Raw genomic sequence first — 20690 nt, forward strand, 5'->3', positions numbered from 1 at the left:
GGATTGGCACTATGTTCTCTGATTTTTAGGATATCAGTTACATTACATTCTCCCTACTGTCTGAAAGCAGTTCATTTGATGTATGATGCATACTGTAAACTAGATAACTGAAGTGCCCAAATATTTAGAAATTAAAATTTAAAATTCTAACATATTTAATATTTAAAATTTAAAATTCTATTTAAAATTATTATTCTATTTATAATTCTGAATTAGAATTTGAGTGAATTTCTACTTTGCTGTCCATGCTGACTGCATATATTAATGCTTACATTTGCTTTTTTTATAGCTTGTTCTTCCTAATTGGATTTTTCCAGTTCTGTTGGATGTTTAGCTATAGCTATGGCAACAAGAGTAGAGATCAACTCTGCTCTAGCATCCTTAACAATACCTGACTTAAATGAAATTACAAGAGAGGATAAAACACAACGCACATACATCAAGCCTCTTTTGGATGCAAATAATAAGGCTGGTCAACCTTCTAATCTTTCGACACCAATAATTCTTGAAGAAAAAAACAAATTTGGGAGCACTTGGAGACCAGCAACTATGCCTACTCCCAGATCAAGACCAAGGCTTTCTCCAAAGCCATTTTCTAAGGAGAAACCTTCAGATACTTTTGCGAATGTGAAACCTCCTGTTACTGCTCTCAAAACAAGTAACTTTGTGCCCAAGTTCTCTGTGCATGGACAGCCTACTGAAGACATGACATCTGCTAAGGTGTCAAGTGGAGATGTCCCTCTATTAGTTGATCAAAAACTAATTGAAAATGAAAGTAAAGGCAACAATGAATTAGTCACAAGTGTGGCCTTTTATTCCAGTCCCAGTAGAAATACTGTGATTCTTTTTGAAACAGCTAGCACTGAGAAATCCAAGGTAAATTTAGCACAAGGTAAAATATCTGATGAGCACAGAACACTTGGCACTATACAGACAAAAGAGTGGCAAGGTAATGCAAAGCCTGAGATGATATCTCAGCCATCAGTGACTTCCAGAAAACCTGAAGGTGGTCTGCATAGGCAAATATCTTTTTCATCAGAGCCCAAACCAGTCTCTTGGAATCCTCACCAATCTGATGAAAAAAAACACACATGTGAAGATCCAATAGATGAGAGAACCAACGATGTTGCAAAATATACCAACAGCGAAGTTGGCTTATTAACTGAAGTGCAACGAAAGCTAAAACAGAGACCTGTATCTGCTGTTTTTCTGGAATCATTAAAAGATCAAAAGCGTAGCAATCTGGAAGTCTCTGAAGAAAAATCTCCTACAGAGAAATCATGGGTTAGAAAACCAAGGCCTTTGTCCATGGATCTAACGGCCAAATTTGAAAATAAAGACCTTTCTCTGTGCAAGAAAACGTGTCCATCTGATGAGATTAAGGAGAATGTACCAGTAATTCACTTCACTGACATAGGCTATCAAGAACAGTCTGAAATGAGGTCTAAAACTGAAGAAATAGATTTGAATAAAGGTGATCCCCCTAAATCAACTTTGAAATGTAATAATCAGGACATTGACTTTCTTGATGTTAAAAACAAATGTAGTGAGCAAAATCAGAAAGTCTTTCCAGAAGATTTAGACCCATCGAGCCCAAATTATACGAAAGACTTGATACGGAGCTCTGCAAAAGATAAAAAATTCCTTTGGGAACCTAAACAGAAATCTAAAGATGAACAAAATGAGAAAAAAATGGACACTGTAACTAACTTAGATGGATCAGAAAAAAACAAGGAGATGGCTAATAACAAAAGCAACACAATTAAAGAGATGGAAATACTAGATCAAAAGGAAACTTCCAGAGTTTTAGCCAGTGAAAACTCTACAGATTCCTCAAAAAAAGAAAACAAGACCTTGAGGGGAAGCGTTAAAAAACACATTTGTTTGTTTGCTGGCTCAGAAAGCAGCACTACTCCAACAGATACCGAGCCTCTCCCGGCAGTCACTGAGAGGGAAAACAGAAATGTGAACATCCAACAGAGAATCAGAGAACTGACAACAGAAAATACAGATGTTAAGCCAGGAAGCCTACGCAGATCACTCAAGTCACGACCACTTTCTGCAGACTTAACAAAGAAGTAAGTTACAGAAGAGACGTTTAATACTTTACTCTTTTCAAGTTTTCAGTTAGTACAAATAAAACAAGGCAGATATCACAGTTCCTCACTTGTAATCTTCAAACATAATTTTTGTTTCCAAAGATTCAAAATATAACCTGAGTTTTCTTTTGTTTATTGAGCTCTTTTCACTTCCATTGTGTTAGTCTTACTATTTTCTTTTAGAAGTATTTTGAAAATAAAATAAATAATTTTTTGCATTTGGCACAAATTAGGGTAGACCTTTATCAGTGTCGCCTCAGTGACTCTATATACTGTCAAGTTTTGCGCTAGATTGGAATTTTATTTCACCTTCATATCAAGGTTCATAGATCCGTGATTCTGCATCTTTTTCTGGAGGAAGCGGGGAAGCAGCTGAGACCTGTTACTAGCAGGGCAGGGCTTAAATGCCCTCCAACTGATGTTTTGCCTGTTTAGAGCAGGTGGACACTGCAGAGATCTGTGGTGTAGAATACTATTTGAAATAATAAAAATAATAATAATCGTAAAGGAAACAGGGGTTTAGAGTTTTAGAAGGACATAGCAATCCCAGTTTGGCATAGACTTTATTTTGATGAATCCGGGTACCTTTCTTCTTACTGATGAGGCCTACTTCTTTGTTGCATGCCTCTTTACATCAGGTCAGGCAATCCTCTAAGAAGTGGAAGTTAAAACTCTATAGATCTTGCTTTGCTCTCCTAAATAGAGTGCTTGTAATATTTTTGAGAGATAATATCTTAGTGGCTTTATATGCTCAAATTTTCAAGTGCTACAGTTTAACAAATAGAAATTTGAAGTACATATTCCAAGGTTAAATTTGCTTTCCAGCATAAAGTTGGATTTTTGATGATTACTGATTTGTTTTTATGTGGGGAAGTGCACTAGGGTTGGGGATGGTGTGGCGAAGTCAACACACCTGAACCCAAGGCCAAAATCACAAAGCAATACCGATCGAATGGTCCAGATTCTCTACAAGACAAAATAAAGTGGTTCAAATAGTCTGAGAAAAGGGCAATATTAGGCACAAATACTTGATGTAATCAGTGCAGCATAAACTGGGGTAATTGAAGAAATCTTCCCAGGCCCAGACTATTCACTAAGAAAATGCAAACATTGGAGACTGTATAATTTTTCTGAAGAACTTGGTCCCCAAATACTGCAGTGATGAGTGTGGGATAAGAGCTTGAACCAAATAGAATTTAACGTAACAGTAAAGTTTATGCAAGAGACAGTGGGAACTTCAACCCATTTTTCAGTAGTCTGCTAACTAAATTATGTCCTAAATTCTAGATCATTTTTTCCCAAGATAGAAAATAAACTATATCTAGCTTGTTAACTGTAGAGAAGGTTTGGGCTTTGTCTGCCAATAGTTCAGGCACACTTAAGCCATTGAATCAAGATAAGATTTGTGCTGTGAAATAATATGTTTTCTCCAATAGTATGTATAAGAAATTAATTGGAGCATTTTAAAATTATATGAAAAGAAATATGTCAAATATTGTACGTTTGAAAAATATGCATATTGGGCAACTAACTAAAGTTGTTTAATGTCATCTATACTTAAAAGAAATAACAAATTTTTGCAACAGGTTTTCAAGCCCAGCATCAACCAATGAAATTAAACAAGAGAAGCCTACTGAATTGAATAGTGATGTTCCTAGTGAAACACAAGAAAATCAAAAGGTAAGAAAGTGGCACTAACAGACTTGGTCTTCCAAGCAGAATTGTATTTATAGTTTATATAGCACTGTGCTGTGTCACATATGGCTATAGAACGCAACGAGTTAGAAACTGCCATTGTGAGTATTCAGAATAGCATAATCTTAATAGGCTTACCTTGGTAATTCCGTCTTTAGGCCACCCTTGTAATGTACAGAAATCATGTACATGTTTGGTTAATATGTATATGTGCAAAACTATAGACAATGACAATAGCCTTACACATATTAACTTCTTATGAAACTTCTGAAGTATCCTATATTAATTCAAGCTTTTATAATATATCATTATATTAAACATGTTTTGCATTTTCTACCAGCTCCTCCTGTAACATTTAATTCTAGTGGTCTATGACAACACAGTGCTACATAAAGAATCTGTAGTGTCTTATTCTGGCCTTTTTTAAAAATTGATGAATATATACAATAACTTAGTTTCTAAGCATACTACTTAAGTTGTGCAAAATATAACTTTTTTGCTTAAAACTATAAAATCATTGTGTATATGAAGATTTAATATTGTTATTTTAGGCATCTTTTTCCTAAGTCCCTTGATGTTTGGGCATGGATCTTTTTTCTTCTTCTCTTATTTGGTCCTGGTTACAGCACAGTACTACTTTAAAGAAAAACACCAGTTTCATATGAGTCTAATGAGTTAATTTTGAAAAGGAGTAATTGAACAATGAACAAAAAATCCAAACTTTACTTTTCTATAACTTTTTTGGTTAATGGGAAGCTACTCTCTTCACAAGTTGACCTAAAGTAGGACTGAATAAATTTGCTTTGTCAATTAGAAAACTCAGGAAATCAGAAAGTTTAAAAGATTTATAAATAAGTTCCTCAGTATTAATTTTTTTATTGAACTAAAAGTCATTGAAATAAAACTTTTTTTAAAAGGTTAGCTGAAAATTTGAGAACTAATTATTTTCAATGCTTTCATAGGGCAGAAAGGCTTACTCTATTTATCATCGTGTACTTCCACAGTGAAAATTACTAAAATATTGCCTTTATTGCAATAATAACAGATACAATCACTGAATGTAGATACTGGAAGTGTCAGAGCCCCCTAAAATTGTTTTGAAAATATACATGTGCATCCCCAAATCTGTTTAACTAACTTAGTTTTTCTTTAACACTATTCCTCTTCTAACAGTGGCTCAAGTTGTGAAATGTGCTCAGAATTGCTTGCCCCCTGCAGCCAGTAGCAGCTGTTCTTCATTATTTCCTCAAACTGCAATTCCTGATTATTTTATATTTTATTCATAGCCATTAGTAAAGTGCTCTTTGCCATAGTATCTGTCTCTCTCAAACAAGAATGAATTAATCCTTGCCACACGTTGGTGAGAGAATTATTATTTCCCTTTTTAAAAAGAAAAATTAAGGCACAGAAAGGTTGTGTGATTTGACCATGGTTACACAGGAAGTCAGTGGCAGACCTGAGGATGGAAGCCAGATCTCCTGAGTCCTATCTCGGTGGCTGAGGCAGACCATCTTTCTTTCTCCTTATTTCTTTCTACTAGCAAGTTCTGACTATCATTCATGAGCCTTCCATCCCTTACTGGTCTATACCCAAGATTCCTGAGGTCTCTTGCATGGCAGTATGGAGTACTAATCATTTATTCATTTAGCTGGCCAGTAATACCATTTCTTTTGGGAAAAGCTGGCTTTTACGAAATATGGTATAAATATTTATATTCTACTGTATCTTGTGTGGCAGTGCCTTTTCTGGAGTATAACTTGACTTCAAGTAATCACTACAGATTAAAATATACCATGAAAGTCTGAATCCAGGAATTCTTCATGCGTTTAATTTTAATTTGTTATATTAAAAACAATCAAATGGTAAAAGAGTCTGATGTAAAGAGGGCTTATCCCGGGGTTTGCAAGTTTCCCTTACACCAATATTTGAATCTGTTCGTTAGTTTGCTTAGGGAATTGTGTGTGTGTGTGTGTGTGTGTGCTAGATACATAAATACATACTAGGTATTACGATGTTGCAGTTCATCTATTTTTTTTTTAATCAACTTCTAACTTTTGAATTTTTTTGTTTAAGAGTAAGGAGATGAAGCCTCTTCCTGGAACAGATTGTACTGAGACCTGTGCTATTGGGAATCAGTGGAAACCACAACAGACTGTAAAAATAGCAGAGAAAGTTGGTCATATCGAAAGAAAAGGAAGCTTTCTGAGAGAGAGGCAAAATTTCTCTTTGCTGGGTGAAAACTCTGTGTCAGCCACAAATAACTTGGAAAAAAAATTAAAACCCACCACTCCTGTAGAAAAGACACATTTAAAAACTGTCCGAGCCACCATGTTTGACCACAATGTCCAGAGGCATAATGTTGCTGCTGGTCACCCTGTAGTTGATCCTACTCGAAAGCTGACTAATGAATTTGAAGGCAAATATGATGTTGTGACTTTACTAGGCCATAATAGAAGATCTGGGATGGAAAAAGAATTACAAGAGAAAACTAGTTCAAAGAGAGAGGATCACAGTCAGTCTGATGTATCAGGATATGTAGCGGATGCAGAAAAACGTGGAAAAACAATTTATCTAAATGACGACAAGAAAATTGCTCATGCAGTTCCAGTGGAAAAATATTCTTCATGTGCGAAATGTGAAAAACCCACTCCTAAGCATGTAGAGGACTCTCTAATTTACCAACGAATAGAGCCAAGATATGAAATCCTTCAGACTTTTGGTAAAAGAGCACTTAGTGAAGCTATTATAGTAATTCCTGAAGATAAGGCTGTGACACTCAGAACTAGAAAATCTTCTGTGAAAGAGAAGAGAAAACCTGATGGGAACGTCTTACATGCTGATGAGCTGTGTGGGCTAGATAATAAAACTGACCCATTGAAAGAAGGTAGTTTTATTTCAGAAACTAAGGACATGTTGGAAACTTCTACCAAAAAGTTTACTTTTAAGGAACCTAAAGATACCTTCAACAGCAAATGTACTTTCCATGAACAGATAACCGAGTACAATAAAAATCAGAGCCAACTGGTATTTATAACTGAGAAATCATCTTATGCTACAAACAAGAGTAAGGATTTGGGGACAGCAAATGAAAAAATTGCACAACTGCATCCTGAAATGCAAAAAGAAAAGAATGAAATCTCTTGCACAGATAAAACAGAGAGCTCTAACATGACCAAATACTTTTCTGAGAGAGCTGGTATAAAACCAGTTAGGATAGATGGCTATGAATCCAGAGCTGACTTGGGCCAAGATGTTATTTCAGCCAGTGCCAATAAACATGGGAGTCAGATTTCAGTGCCTGGATATAGCCAATTGTATAAACCCTCCATGGACCAGCATCCTAGCACAGAAGTAATAACTGCTGATAAAGAGAAATCCAGAGTTTTGGGATTAAGGAAATATCCAGACTCAAACTGTGTAAGAAAAGATTTAGGCTTAGATGTTGCAGCCCTTGAAAATGAGAGAGACAAACTCAGATTAGTAGAACCAGAAGACAAAGTCAGAAGAACCAGTAGTAGTGTTTCTGACCTTAAAATTTCAGAAAGATGGCGAAGGAAGACCTTGCCTCAGGACTCTAGCAAGCTAGAAGAAGTTGGCCCACTAACTCTAGAAAGTATTAAAAGGCTGAGTAGAATAGATTCATTGCAATTTGATGAAGGTGCAATAAAGAAAAAAAGTAAAAGAAGCAAAGATGGGATAGAATCAAAGGAGGTGAACCAAACAGTTTCAGTCAGTCCTGATGATTATTTGAAGAAGCAAGTTTCTCCTTTTGAACCAAAGGCAACCTATTTTGCAGTTACGTATCAGATTCCTGGTAAAAAAGAAAAAAGCTCTGTAAGTACTGTTAATGCAAATGAAAATAACCAAATTACTACAGTAGTTGAAAGTGCACCAGTTAATCTGAACTCTGGTTCTTCCAGAAGGTCCAAGCCTACATCCCAGCAATCCTATAAAAATGTACCGAGTACACATTGTAAAGATAAGTCCCTAGAGGAATGTGTTAACAAGCATTGGGCTAAAGAGGAAGAACAAGATATTCTAAGTTTAAAAAAAATATATCCAGTGCTTGGAGAGGATGATAACAGGAGGTCTTGTGAGAGAGGGCTGGATCATGCTAAAGAGAAAATTATAGATGTTGATTCTTTCCTCTTAAAACAGGGCCTGAAAAGTACTATTCAAACTGATCTCAAAGGTAGTGGAGGAAAAGTCTCCTCATACCATGAGGCAAAATCCATGCAACACTTCAGGCATTCACACAACAACAGTGAACTATTTACACAAAAGAAGTTTGGGGAAGACAGTCACGATGCGTTCAGAGTAAAGACTGAAGATAGGTATAGATCTAGAGTTCTTGATATTGATGCTCTTATGGCAGAATATAAAGACGACTACATAAAGGCCAGTGACATTCAAGAAAAAAAGGATGACCAGTTCTCTGAAGATCAGAGTATGTTTTATTGGGAGAAGTCAAAGTACAAAAAGAATGTGGCTAATAAAATTCCACACAGCTATAACTGGAAAGATTGGAAGAACTTGGATCAATCTGCTAGTATCACTAAACAAGGTATCTGTGCAGAAGAACACCGCAGGCCTGAGAATTTAACTCTACATGAAAACAGCAAAGAGAAACTGGAGTCCTGTAGCCAAGAATGGAATAAGCAAAAGTCCAAAGACAGAAAATTCAGTCCTCCCCATTGGGGAAAGCCTAGTTCACTTTCAGATAAACTTATAAATTCACCTGCTGACTCTGTTGGTACCAGAAAAATGACATTTATTATTGATGAGGATCAAGAGAACAATTTAACATCTAGGCTCCAAAGTGCAAAGTACACAAATAACAAGGTACTGCCTGCATATCCTATTAGTGTGGACCAAAAACTGGAAGTCAGTTTAACTTCTAATTTCTCCTCTGATAGTGGTGGTAGTGGCGGTGGCTTATTACAGAAGAAATTGTTCACTAAACAGCAGTTCACAGAGATGTCTGTGGATGATGACTGGCACAAAAATATAATGAGGATCTCTGTAAATAAGAACGAAGAGAATGTAAACAAAAACTCACATGAGAGTGACTTTTCCAATATGAAGAGCAAAGCTGAGTGGAATGACTATATATCTGGTTTTGGAAATGCACTATCAGATTTAAAACGATCATACTCAGAAAAGAGCCGTCCTGCTAAAGCAAGAGGCAGTATGTCTCTGATGCAAGAAGCAAAGGAAAGAAGGGACCAGCACCAATTCAGGCAAAGCTTCCCTTTAGAAAATGAAGAAAACAGACTGAAAAAGAGGAGTGATTATCGACGAGAATCTTTCGCCCATGAAAATAAAAAGGTATTTACAAGGCAGTATTTGTTAGAGCACCTCTCATAACTGTGAAAGTGGTGAAGATATTTTGTCATGATTGCTTTCAATCTTGCTGCTTAGAGCCAGATGCTTAGCTGGTGTAAATCAGCTTTGCTCCATAGATATTGGTACCGGTGTAAGTGTGTGCCAGGTGAGGATTTGGCTTTTTGATTCTTCTTTCTTTCTCTTTAATTTCAAAAATCATAGTATTACTCCTTACAGGGAATATCTCCTTTAAGAGCCAATACTGTAGTAGATATGTAGTATTCTTTAAAAAGTGGCAAATTACTTACTAACAATTTTAAACTACAGCTTTCTTTTGATGTAGAAGTATTGTTTACAAAATGAATTCTTAATGCTGTAGGCACAATTTGTTAAATCTTTATAGTCACAGCTTTATAAGTCAATAAATATAATGTTTTTTGAATCAGCATCTCAACTGGGCTGGGGTTTTTGCTTCAGTGAAGGGGAAAACTTTTTGTATAGATGAATTGGTACTTTCCCTCCCCTAGTCTCCTTTCCAGCTACCGCTTTTGTGGTCTATTCTCTAAGTGCTGGCAGAGGGAAACCTACTAAGGGTTCTCCTAACAAAAAGGAATTGATGTGCATCACATGCCCCGGCAGGGGTGCTGGAACTGGGTGTGCTGGGAGTACAGCAGCACCCACTGGCTTAAAGTGGTTTTCATGATATACGGGGTTTACAGTTTTGTTCAATGGCTTTCAGCATCCTCACTATACAAATTGTTCCAATGTCACTGTGCCCATGGAAATGTTGCATAAATAAAGTTTTTCTGCTTCAGTTAACCTGCCTTGTTTTGTCTGCTTTGTGAACCAACTTTGAGCTTTTATGTAGTTCTCATATTTGACGTAAACAAACATTTTAAGTGGTATTTTTATGTACTCTTTTGAAACAGGACTCTGAAAAAGAATGGACCAAGCAGCATTCTGACAGATCAGGTGGGAAAGACTTGACTGTAGTTCCTATCCAGAGAAGAAGCCATATCTTTTATAAAGACCGAAGAGCACATAACTGGACGGTAGGCTATTGTTTCTTTGCATATTCCATTCATCATCAGTTGTCTTTTTTTGTGACATTGAAATACCAGCTACTCAATGTCTCAGGACTTCACAGCAGTAGGAGCAAATACACTTGTAACTTCCAGTGCAAAATTTTACATCAGGGTAATGTTGTTTTTCCCATGGGGTATCTTACTGCTTTCACGTTTGTGTTAAATCATGCAATATATGTAAAGTGCATAATTAATTCCTTTCTAGATTTTAAAGGAGGGACACTTGGCAACTTTTACACCAATTTCTCATAAAACCTTGGATTATTTAAAAGTAAATGGATTTTTAAATTTTTTTCACCAGTTACTCTTTGTCCCTGTTTGCCTTTTACTTCTCAGCATGGACAATGAAAATCAGTTAAGTAACTTTCACTTTTGTTTGTAGCCCATTGTAATTTCACATTTTCAGTGATACAATATTGGTTTTTAAGCACCACAGTGATGTTTTTGTTCAAAACTTTTGTTGAAATTTTAAAAACAAAAGTTGTGGAAACATTTCTGTTCTTAGGTTTTTGAAACCTGTTTTTATAAAATTAATTTTTGGATCATGTTGAAGTTGAGTGTCCATTTAAAATAAAACGTTTGCATATAATGCTATGAATTTAAAATTATTGTAAAGTACATATAATGTAACGTAAAGTATCCATGTTCATTTGTCAACCAAATCAAGAGCATGTTTTTAAGGACTACAGTGATGGGAGGAGTTTGAAGTAAGAAAGAAAATGAAAAATTAGAATACAGCAAGAAGGAAGTACACAATGTAAAAATCCAGATAACTGCTAAATTTCTATTTCCATTGCTTCATAAATTATTGTTTTTACCAGTAAGTGACTCCTGCATTATTTTTAACATCATACAACAACTAACCCTCTAAATAGCAATGACTTATTTATTTATTTATTTATAAACAAATAAATAAATAAATAACAAACATGCTTCTTCCAGAAGTTTGACACTTGACTATCTTTTTAAATTATAACTGGTTAAAAAAAGTTGAGATGTTCTGCCTAAGGACATAACTGTGCAGTGTTTTGTTTGGCAAATGAACAGTGTGGGTTCCCATGTGCTCAGATACATCTTGCACCTATTTGCCTTTCTTGAATCATTTTCTGCAACCCTGTTGTGGGGACTTATCTACCTGCAGAACTAAGTAAAATGCCAGCTGACATGCAAAAATTAGAAATTCTGTCTTGCTAAGGTGATGAAAATAGTTTTTAATTTTGAAATTCCTCTACGTCTACTTACTCTGAACTTTGCTTTTTAATCATACCAGATGTTTAGAATTGTCCTTCATAGTTTCTTATTGTATATTAAGAATATGTTCTTTTACATTTTTCCCTCCCTGATTCTTGATAAATTTAATTAAAAATGTCATGGAAGTTAAAAATACCCATGTTTAATAACTGGAACAAAAACAGATTGCTTTTTAAAATGAGACACTCTTTTGAAAGCTGGATTAAGAAAATTAGAAATGATGTACATATGGGTACATGGTACTCAGATTCTCCATGTGGCTAGTATTTGATGTTCTCATTATTCCTGTTAAGCTTCCCAGTGTACACCAGGCCACCCACTGCCTCTTAGTACAACAAATGCAGGATCCATCAAGAAGACTGTAAATCTATCTGATTCCACCATTTTTAGGGAGCTTAACCCTCTAACTATTCTTGGTCTCTGTTATATTCTGCAAAATCATCATGCAGCCCTTAATCGTTTTTTGTATGCAGTGCTGAAACCTTTTTTTATAAAATTTAAGATCTGTTCAGTTTTTCCTTTGACTTTGGAAGTCCCTTCAGCTTCTAGCTTAGTTTCTACCTGATCAAATTGGAATTCCAGGTTATTTACATATGGGTGAAATTCACCCCATGCAGGTGGCCAGCTCAAGGCCGATATACTGTTCAAATCCTATTTAAGGCAATACCAGGATCTGAGAACTTCTGCAATAGGCTATTACTTCTGGCTGGGGTACTGAAGTAGGTGGGTAAGATTCTGTGGCCTGCAGTATGCAGGAAGTCAAACTAGGTAACCATAATGGTCCCTTCTGGCCTTAAAGTCTGTGAGTCCAAGTTTTCTGTAGGCCTTGTGCTGGCCCTTTGCAGAGAGTTGAGTTTCATCCATATGATACCAGATTATAAAATTTTAAGCATAGGGTTGCAGTTGTGCTGGGAACGTTACCAAAATGTCAGTTTCAGAGAACAGTTCCTGAAAAAAATTGGTGTGTCCTTGTCCCATTGCTCAATCAATTTTGTGTGTTTCTCCTAATGAAAATGATTGTTCTTACACGTTTTTGCTTGACATCTTTGTTAATCTTTGTCTTAATTAAGCTGATTCACCTTTTTCCTTGTTTTTAATGTGGTATTCTTGTAATAAGATCTGTTTTAAGGGTGAAATTCTTTCTTCTCCCCCCACCAAGCCACAGTAAAAAAGCTGTTTGTCAAGATCTAAGTGCAAGTTTTGGGGGTGAATCTCCTCCTCATCTCTCCAGCTCCCAGCACCACTACTTTAGGGGCAGGCCACAGGCTAAAGCCCTTCTCTGTGCACATGATGTTGAAGGTGATCAACTACTGAATTCAGATAACAGTGGATCCAGCATCCTTCCTTTGCTCGTAAATTTAGTGCTGCTTTCTGTAGCCTACGTGCAGCTTTCACAGAAGCAACTACTGTGGCATGTAGGAGTAGCAGAGACTTGTGTTGGGATTGTTCAAGTATCTGATATCTTCTGAAATTTCTGGCTTTATGTCAGTCTCTCCGGGAGTGAGGTTTTTTACTATTCGGCTCCACCCAGAGAAGTGGTTTTAAGATCACTTTGCAGCATTACATTCTTGCCAAGTGAGCAAAGTAGCCTTTTGATACCAAGATTGCTCTTTAAATTAAGATTATAAAAGGTATAATAAAATGTAATTACTTAGTTTATGAACTGTGACCTTGTCTACATTTCTCTTTAATGAAAAGTTGCTCATTGCAATTAAAGAGGGGAAATTTCTTGGTTAGACACATTTTGCAATTTCAGATGTCTTGGATTTTCTGTTAATAAAAATCTTAGATTTTCAAACAGTTTACTTTTCTTGAACCACATGCTATTTCTTTTTCTTCTAAGAATGTGCTTTTGCTCTGAGAAATGACTCAGTAAACATGGTATAATGAGTTCATGTTTGTTCTCAATTCCATATTAAATGTGATTAGTTCACAAACTGATTTCTAATCACCAGCCCTGCAAACTCAACATGTGATCTGAAAATGAAGCAGAGTTATTCCCTACTTGTGCTTAATTGCCTATTAGTAAAGGTTGTGCAGGCCAAATTCCACCCTAAGTGACACCTGCAAAATCCCAATGTCCTCAGTAGGCTTGCACAAGTGTAACCAATCAGAACTTAGTAAAGAATTCTGATACACAACAAGAAAAAGTCTACACAGTCTCTTATCTGTCTTGGGTCTTCAGGGCTAACAGAGTACAAACTGATTTTGGTTTTGAAGTAAGGTATAACTCAACTCTCCAGAAGCTGATCTGTTGAGTAGAGGTTCTTTTTACATTTCAGAGTAGAACTCTACTTTAAATAATCATATTCAGAGAATTGTAAGGACAGACCACCACCACTTCTAAAATAAGGTCTGAAAATGTTTAGTTTAATTTTTTTTTTTTGCATAAATCATCTAGACTACTAGTTGTGTCAGGAGTCACAACTGACTAAAGAATGTTTCTCCATAGTCTTACAGGGCCAGATTGTAAGTTCCTCTCTCAGGTAACCTCCCATTTAAATCAGTAGGCGTTTGTCTGCTGGGCTGGTAAGGACTTCTGGGGGCCAAATCCCCAGAATATATGTTATCTGGAAATAGCATCTTAGGGTATGTTTACACTGCAGTTAAACACCTTTGCGGGGGCTCATGCTAAGAGGCTGTTTAACTGGTGTAGATGTTTGGGCTCAGGCTGAAGCCCAGGCTCTGGGACTCTGTGAGGTGGGAGGGTCCCAGAGCTCTGGCTGAAGACTGAGCCCGAATGTCTACACCACAATTAAACAGTTCTTAAGCTTGAACGGGCTGGCACAGGTCAGCTGTGGGTTTTTAATTGCAGTGTAGGTATACCCATAAGGATCCTGATTACATTGTGAGGAAGGAGAAAGGTACACTTGTTCACATCCATCAGAATAGTACTTTACTTATTCGAGTATCGGGGTGGCCACGTTAGTCTGTATCCACAAAAACAACAAGGAGTCCAGTGGCACCTTAAAGACTAACAGATTTATTTGGGCATAAGCTTTCATCGGTAAAAAACCCACTTCTTCATATGCATCCTGTCTGTGTTGTAAAAGGCAAGCATCACTATGAACACATTGCTGGTTTGAGATACTGAATTACTTATTCAGTATCTCAAACCAACAATGTGTTCGTAGTGATGCTTGCCTTTTACAACACAAACTCAAAAGCCCTTGGAATCTTTTCCCCATAAATTTCAGGTGTTCCACTATAGTCTGATAAGAAAGGATTGGAAAAGTTTTTAAATAACAAAGAACCCCTTGCTTGCTTTTTAAAAAAAGATAATTGAATACAACACTGGAGCTTGAAAAATAGTCTTAATTATTGAACTTGTATAGTGTCCCCTTACTGTGAAAACATTTTGCTGAGTAACTGCAAATGATGTATTGAAAAATATAAATAGCTTTTAATTCATTAAGGCAATAGACACGTGCCTTTTTGAGAAAAAGAAAGTCTGTCTCATGACACTCTCTTTCATAATCGCATGTTTGCGTAGCTACACTTTGAGGTAAAGATGTGAGGAGATCCAGGCTTTCAAAGTTATACCAAAGTTATACTTACATAGGTAAAACATGAACAAAAGCTGCTATCATTTGATATCGTGAACCATACCTGTCATCGGAAGATTAGAGCCCAGTATTCATTGGTCCTGTTTGTATAATGCCCCCCCCCCATGTGGTGACGAAATGCATCACATCCATTCTAAGATCCTAGTTTCTTTCTGTAATTACTGGCAATGCAATGCATAGCTATGGATCACAGGGAGCGGTTTGACTTTTTTTGACCACTGAGGCAACTAAAAATCATTATCTGGATTCTTTCATGTTGTATTTTTAGTGAAGAGAAAAAGCCAAACTAAATTACTTCTAAATATGTCTTTGAAAAGGAACTTTTTAATATGAATTCCAGAAAACTAGAAAATCAAGTCTTAAATATTACAATGTGAATCTCAAACTGAACTTTATAGAATGGGCAAGGAAGCGTCTTCAGTAATTGCTTTAGTCACTGCTCTTGAGAAGGGGGTTGAGAAGATGGTAGCTGGTATCTTAAAATGATGAGAGGTGTGGAAGGGATGGTTAGGAGGAAAGATTGCTAGGATTTTGGAAATATATATATTTAAACAAAAGCATAGGGCAAATTTTGGGCCTGCTAACCTTGGTTGCATCCTAATAGCCTTACCATTTAAACTCTTAAAACATTTGTTTTTCGGCGTAATTGGGTGAAATATAATGGTCTGTGTCAGACTAGATGGTGTACTGGTCTCTTTTAGCATTAAAATTTATGAATACATTGTACATGGTTTTCACGACATTCTGCTACTGCTGCTTGAACTTGAGGAGCTTTCACTTATCTATACTAATTCGACTTCTGGACCCTCCTGAAATGAGAAACTGCAAAGGTTTTTTGTTGTACGTTAGTTTTGAACTGCAATGAATAACACAATCTCTCCAGGGTTTGTGTGTGAACCTTTTTCATCATGTCACCTCAGGCTCAAGTGCTGAGCAAATAGGTCTGCTAACTTTTTGTTGATAGTAACTTCTTTCTTGTTTTACTTAGCATTTCCATGTGTCTTTTCTCTCTGTGTTTTTTCAGATACTTCTCAAAACATTATTCAAGCTATAATTTTAATCTAAATCAGCTCTAGCTTCTACATTTATGGTTAGAAAGCTGTGGAACTTTTATTTGTTGATACATACATATAATATAAAATTATTTTGTTAAAGATACTGCTGGTTACTTTTGTCTTAATTGTTTTTTTTGAGTTTTTACTAGAATATATTGCTCAAATAAAGGGTGACTTTGAAGCAAAGTAATCTAATTTATGGTTCCTCTTCTCATTTGTAGTGTAAGAGGAGTAGTTTGTCTGTATTTAGAGTTTAATTTCAGCTTTGCATGTAACATAATCATTGGCAAAACAGTTAGTTGTAATCAGTGTAAGTTTTGTATCTGCCTACAAATTAAGGGAAGTGATTCATGCAGGAAATTATTACTATTTAAAAAAGATTTTGTTTGTTAGAACTTCCATACTATTAAAAATAGGGAATTACAACAATGGTCCGCGTTCTACTGTTTTAATATGGAGGTGGATATTACCACATCTGAGGTAGAAGCCATACTTGAACAGCTTAATCGGACAAAATCAGAGGGCCCAGACAATCTTCATCCAAAAATATTAAAGGAACTGGCGCATGAAATTGCAAGCCCGTTAGTGAGAATTTTTAATGAATTGGTAAACTCAGGGGTTGTACCGTACGACTGGAGAATTGCTAACGTAGTTTCTATCTTTAAAAAAGGGAGAAAGAGTGATCCGAATAACTATAGGCCTGTTAGTTTGACATCTGTAGTATGTAAGGTCTTGGAAAAAATTTTGAAGGAGAAAGTAGTTAAGGACATTGAGGTCAATGGTAATTGGGACAAATTACAATATGGTTTTACTAAAGGTAGATCGTGCCAAACCAACCTGATCTCCTTCTTTGAGAAGTTGACAGATTATTTAGACAAAGGAAATGCGGTAGACCTAATTTACCTCGATTTCAGTAAGGCATTTGACATGGTTCCACATGCGGAATTATTAGTCAAATTGGAAAAGATGGGGATCAATATGAAAATTGAAAGGTGTATAAGGAACTGGTTAAAGGGGAGACTGAAGGGTGAACTGTCAGGTTGGAAGGAGGTTACTAGTGGAGTTCCTCAAGGATCGGTTTTGGGACCAATCTTATTTAACCTTTTTATTATTGACTTTGGCACAAAAAGCGGGAATGTGCTAGTAAAGTTTGCGGATGACACGAAGCTGGGGGGTATTGCTAACACGGAGAAGGACCGAGAAATCATACAGGAAGATCTGGATGACCTTGTAAACTGGAGTAATAGTAATAGGATGAAATTTAATAGTGAAAAGTGCAAGGTCATGCACTTAGGGATTAATAATAAGAATTTTAGATATACATTGGGGATGCATCAGTTGGAAGCAACAGAGGAAGAGAAGGACCTTGGGGTATTGGTAGATCACAGGGTGACTATGAGCCGCCAATGTGATATGGCCGTTAAAAAAGCTAATGCGGTTTTAGGATGCATCAGGCGAGGTATTTCCAGCAAAGATAAGGAGGTGTTAGTACCGTTATATAAGGCACTGGTGAGACCCCACCTGGAATACTGTGTGCTGTTCTGGTCTCCCATGTTTAAGGAGGATGAATTCAAACTGGAACAGGTTCAGAGAAGGGCTACTAGGACGATCCGAGGAATGGAAAACCTGTCATATGAAAGGAGACTCAAAGAGCTTGGCTTGTTTAGTCTAGCCAAAAGAAGGCTGAGGGGGGACATGCTTGCTCTTTATAAATATATCAGAGGGATTAATATTAGGGAGGGAGAGGAATTATTTAAGCTTAGTACCAATGTAGATACAAGAACAAATGGGTATAAACTGGCCACTAGGAAATTTAGACTTGAAATTAGATGAAGGTTTCTAACCATTAGAGGAGTGAAGTTCTGGAACAGCTTTCCAAGGGCAGTAGTGGGGGCAAAAGACATATCTGGCTTTAAGATTAAGCTTGATAAGTTTATGGAAGGGATGGTATGATGGGATAGCCTAATTTTGGCAATTGATCTTTGATTATCAGCAGATAAGTATGCCCAGTGGTTGGTGATGGGCTGTTGGATGGGTTGGGATCTGAGTTACTGCAGAGAATTCTTTTCTGAGTGCTGGCTGGTGAGTCTTGCCCACATGCTCAGGGTTTAGCTGATCGCCATATTTGGGGTCGGGAAGGAATTTTCCTCTGGGGCAGATTGACAGAGGCCCTGGAGGTTTTTCGCCTTCCTCTGCAGTGTGGGGCCTGGGTCACTTGCTGCTGGATTCTCTGCAGCTTGAGGTCTTCAAACCACAATTTGAAGACTTTAATAACTCAGACATAGGTTAGGGGTTTGTTATAGAAGTGGATGGGTAGGGTTCTGTGGCCTGCTTTATGCAGGGGGTCGGACTTGATGATCACATTGGTCCCTTCTGACCCTAGAATCTATGAGTCTATGAGTAATTCAGAAACTCCAGAGCAGAGTGTTTGTATCACTTTCGATTATCTGTATGGATCTCTAACTCTGTTTTCTAGCATGACATCCTCTTGACATCCTCTTCTGAGCAAGGGTCAACTGTAAACAGCACCAATTTACTACAGTGAGAGTGAGTTAGCTTGCAGAAAATTTGGCTTTTGGTGAGATGTATATGTTGTATTATAGGGATTCCTCCAAGTTGCTTTATTTCTGGTAATTTAGTGTGTACAGTGCATAAACTACTGTACAAGGATTGAGATATGCAACAAAGCAAAATGTTTCCTTATAACTCCTGTACAGAAGGGTACTCTGAACCTATCTGTTTTCACATTCTTTTGATGTCAGTATAGGTTTGTGATCCTATACCTTGCTGTAGAGCATCTTGTTATTTTTGGGAAACAACTGTTACATACACAATCAGATCTTAAAAACAGCCACTTAATGCAGTTTTCTTAGCACTAAAACTCCCATCTGTATTCTAACATAGCATGTTTTTTTCTTCCTTCTCCTCTTGAATCTATCTTGCAGTTGGTAAATACAGACCAAATAATTTATGATATTGGAACAAATTAAATAATTTTAGGATTGTCATGGTACAATTCCCTACTCTGAACCTTAGCGTTCAAAAGATGGGGTACCAGCATGAATTCCTCTAAGCTAATTACCAGCTTAGAACCTGTAGCGCTGCCACCAACCAGGAATTCCAGTGCCTGGTACACTCTGGTCCACCCAAAACCTTGCCCGGGGACCCCCAAGACCCAGACCCTCTGGATCTTAACACAAGGAAAGTAAACCCTTTCCCTCACCGTTTCCTCTCCCAGGCTTCCTCTCCCTGGGTTACCCTGGAAGATCACGATGATTCAAACTCCTTGAATCACAAACAGAGAGGACAATTCACCTTCCTCCTTCCTTCTCTTTCCCCGTCCCAGACTCTCCCTGAGAGAAAGTAATCCTGACACAGAGAGAAATCAGCCTCTCTCTCCCTCTTCCCTCCTTTCTCCCCACCAATTCCCTGGTGAATCCAGACCCAGTCCCCTGGGGCCTCACCAGAATAAAAATACAATCAGGTTCTTAAACAAGAAAAGCTTTTAATTAAAGAAAGAAAAAACAGTAAAAATTATCTTTGTAAATTTAAAAAAAATGGAATAGGTACAGGGTCTTTCAGCTACAGACACTGGGAACACCCTCCCAGCCTGAGTATACAAGTACAAATTAAAATCCTTTCAGCCAAATACCAATTTGAACTCCTTCCAACCAAATACACATTTGCAAACAAAGAAAACAACCATAAGCCTAACTCGCTTAACTACCTAGTACTCACTAGTCTGAACTTATAAGAGCCTGTATTGGAGAGATTGGAGAGAAACCTGGTTGCACGTCTGGTCCCTCTGAGCCCCCAGAGTGAACAACAACCAAACACTAACAGCACAGCACAAAAACTTCCCTCCCTCAAGATTTGAAAGTATCTTGTCCTCTGATTGGTCCTCTGGTCAGGTGACAGCCAGGCTTACTGAACTTGTTAACCCTTTACAGTCAAAGAGATATAAAGTACTTCTGTGATATTAACTTTTCTTATCTGTTTATGACAAGGATTAAGAAAATTTCTACTAAGGGGATAAGCGAAAGGCTCTAATTTAAGCAGATAAACAGTTTCCCATCTGTATTTCATTAGCCACTTCGCTCACCCTGTTATAAAGGTTAATTCTTCATTAACTTAAATTTTATACATAGATTTCTTAAATCTTGCGTTTGACACTGTGGCATACGTGACAGTATCTAGAGGCTTATAATAAGTTTTATATATTGTAGATATTAGATATTTGCTTACGATTTACGTTCTTTTTGCTACTTCATTCTTAGCAAAAAATAGGATTTTTGGATTATAGAATTGGCTGCAAATCTATCAGTCTCCATTGGCAAGTGCCTTATCACAAACACCCAGGCTATATAGCATAGCTTCAAGTTTTAAAATGCATTTGGGCCTTCCTTTTTTAGACTTTGCATGTAAAGTGAAGGACCTTGAGTCCTGAATCCCCTCTGCTTGCTTATATGTAAAGTGGATTTAATGATGCTTGCTCATCTTACAGGGAGGTAGTAAGGTTTAGAGTTTAAGTAATTTGAGATCTTCTGAAAGATATGCTATAACTGCGAAGTATTATGATAAACCATTTGAGTGTTACAAAGGCTTCAACTGTAA

The 20690-nt window shown here is 36.9% G+C and overlaps 1 protein-coding gene across 2 annotated transcripts in view; it reads left to right on the plus strand.

The window, feature by feature from the left end:
- KIAA1671 (KIAA1671 ortholog) overlaps positions 1-20690 on the plus strand; it is a 156025-nt gene that overhangs the window by 32306 nt on the left and 103029 nt on the right. The window contains exons 3-6 of one of the 2 annotated variants that reach the window (XM_050924024.1): positions 290-2078; positions 3686-3779; positions 5868-9122; positions 10049-10171. In XM_050924024.1, coding sequence (XP_050779981.1) covers positions 343-2078; positions 3686-3779; positions 5868-9122; positions 10049-10171 — 5208 coding nt within the window. In that variant the 5' untranslated portion in view covers positions 290-342. The remainder of the gene's footprint in view (positions 1-289; positions 2079-3685; positions 3780-5867; positions 9123-10048; positions 10172-20690) is intronic. The other variant, XM_050924025.1, reaches the window with a different exon arrangement.

The sequence above is a fragment of the Gopherus flavomarginatus genome, chromosome 15 (genome assembly GCF_025201925.1).
Source record: "Gopherus flavomarginatus isolate rGopFla2 chromosome 15, rGopFla2.mat.asm, whole genome shotgun sequence".
NCBI lineage: Eukaryota > Metazoa > Chordata > Testudines > Testudinidae > Gopherus > Gopherus flavomarginatus.